Source organism: Cyprinodon tularosa, unplaced genomic scaffold, assembly GCF_016077235.1.
Source record: "Cyprinodon tularosa strain WSP-4 unplaced genomic scaffold, ASM1607723v1 ctg72, whole genome shotgun sequence".
Classification (NCBI taxonomy): Eukaryota; Metazoa; Chordata; class Actinopteri; order Cyprinodontiformes; family Cyprinodontidae; genus Cyprinodon; species Cyprinodon tularosa.
Window position 1 is genome coordinate 1,323,400 of NW_024039474.1, and position 1,601 is coordinate 1,325,000.

General features: G+C 32.5%; 1 protein-coding gene across 2 annotated transcripts in view; it reads right to left on the bottom strand.

Annotated features, from left to right (window-relative positions):
• Positions 1 to 460: 460 nt before the first annotated feature.
• pdgfc (platelet derived growth factor c) overlaps positions 461 to 1,601 on the bottom strand; it is a 59,625-nt gene continuing 58,484 nt past the window's right edge. For both annotated transcript variants that reach the window (XM_038269070.1, XM_038269069.1), the window contains one exon: positions 461 to 1,601. This exon is cut by the window's right edge and continues 23 nt beyond it. In XM_038269070.1, coding sequence (XP_038124998.1) covers positions 1,511 to 1,601 — 91 coding nt within the window. In that variant the 3' untranslated portion in view covers positions 461 to 1,510.

The window sequence follows — 1,601 nt, forward strand, 5'->3', positions numbered from 1 at the left end:
CTGCAGCATCACACAGAATGAATGTGAATCTTTTAGTTTTTAGAAGGATGAAAACAATTTAGCTTTACTTTTTATAGGGAAGAGAAGGGAAAAAAACAAAAAACAAAGTAGCAAACTGCTGTCTTCAACAAAACCAAATCATTAATGGTTTTATAGAATGCACTTAATGTCAGAACAAAGCAAATCTTCTTTGGCCTTTAGATACGGGACTTTGTAATATTGACTGCACACTTGGGATGCAATTAGCATTGATCAACAAGAAGTGAAGAAGTCTCCACTTCCTAACTGATGATTTTACAAAAACTGCTTAATAAACTCAGCTGTCCAATGAAAGCTGATTTATTTGGGTTCTTAACAAATTGATGTCAAACCTTCAGAAGTTTACTGACAAAAACGGACCATTTTGGAAATATTAAGGCAAATACACTTCCTTATAGTTTTAAAACAATGACACTTAAAATACTTTTTTAAAAATCAGATTTATTATAAAATATTCATTTTGCATTAGAGGCTGTCAATAAGTCTGCTTCTGCTTGAAAAATCTGCTCTTGAATGACTTTTCCATTTGGTCAAGGTTTCATTTTGACCATAAAAAACATAATATTCAAGCAGAAACTGAAAATATATTGTTAAGTTCAGTAATACAAAGTACACAAACAGCTGTTTCACAAGCAGAGTTAAATAAATCGGTGATCAAATAAAAAAAGGAAACAAATGAAAACAAGTAATAAAACTGCAAATAGAAAAGGGAGACTAATTCTACTGTACAGCAAAAATTCAGCAAACAAGGCATTTAAGACCTAAGTCCCCTTATTAAAAAAGAAATAAATATTTATTACAAACAAACATAAAAAAAAAAAAAAATACAATTAAATGCAAAATTTTCCTTGGGTAAGCAGAATATATTGCTTAGAAGGATAACAGACATTTTCATGATAGTGTCCAACTGATTCATAAAGCGCAATATCTTCTCTTTGGATTAAAAAAAATACATATTTACAAACAAAGTGGTTTCATGCAGTGCATTTTGCTGCATATTAAACCTATATGAAAGATTTAAGATTGGCAAAAAAAAAAAAAAAAACGATTGGTCAGAATAAATCCTCTCTGCCTATATGGTAAAAAGAGCAAAGCTAGGGGTTTTAAAGATGCTTCCATAATTGTAACAGTCCACACTGAAATATTTAATAATAAAAAAAAGAATATATATATATATATATGGGTGATCAGGCAAGAATGTCCATTTGGTAAGAGTCCACATCTGCTCCAGTGAATTTCTGTTCTTCTAACATATACTTAGAGCACACCATTTATATTCCCCAATGGTAACATCCATTTAGAAGACTTATTAGATTCTAGTCTGTTCTGCTTCATCCAATTAGTGAAAGTACAAGAGAATGAAAGAACAATCTCGTTAGCTTCCCACTGGAAGTGGATGGGATACAGACGGCAGGAGTTCATTTCTAATTTTCTGCATGCTTCTGTTGCCCGCTTTCATCAAAATCTGAGGTCAGTCCAAGTCATCTTTGCAGACACAGGAACATTCTTCATGGTGCTCCAAGGCCACATCCGTGATGGACTTCTGCAGGCCTCTTGTCCCA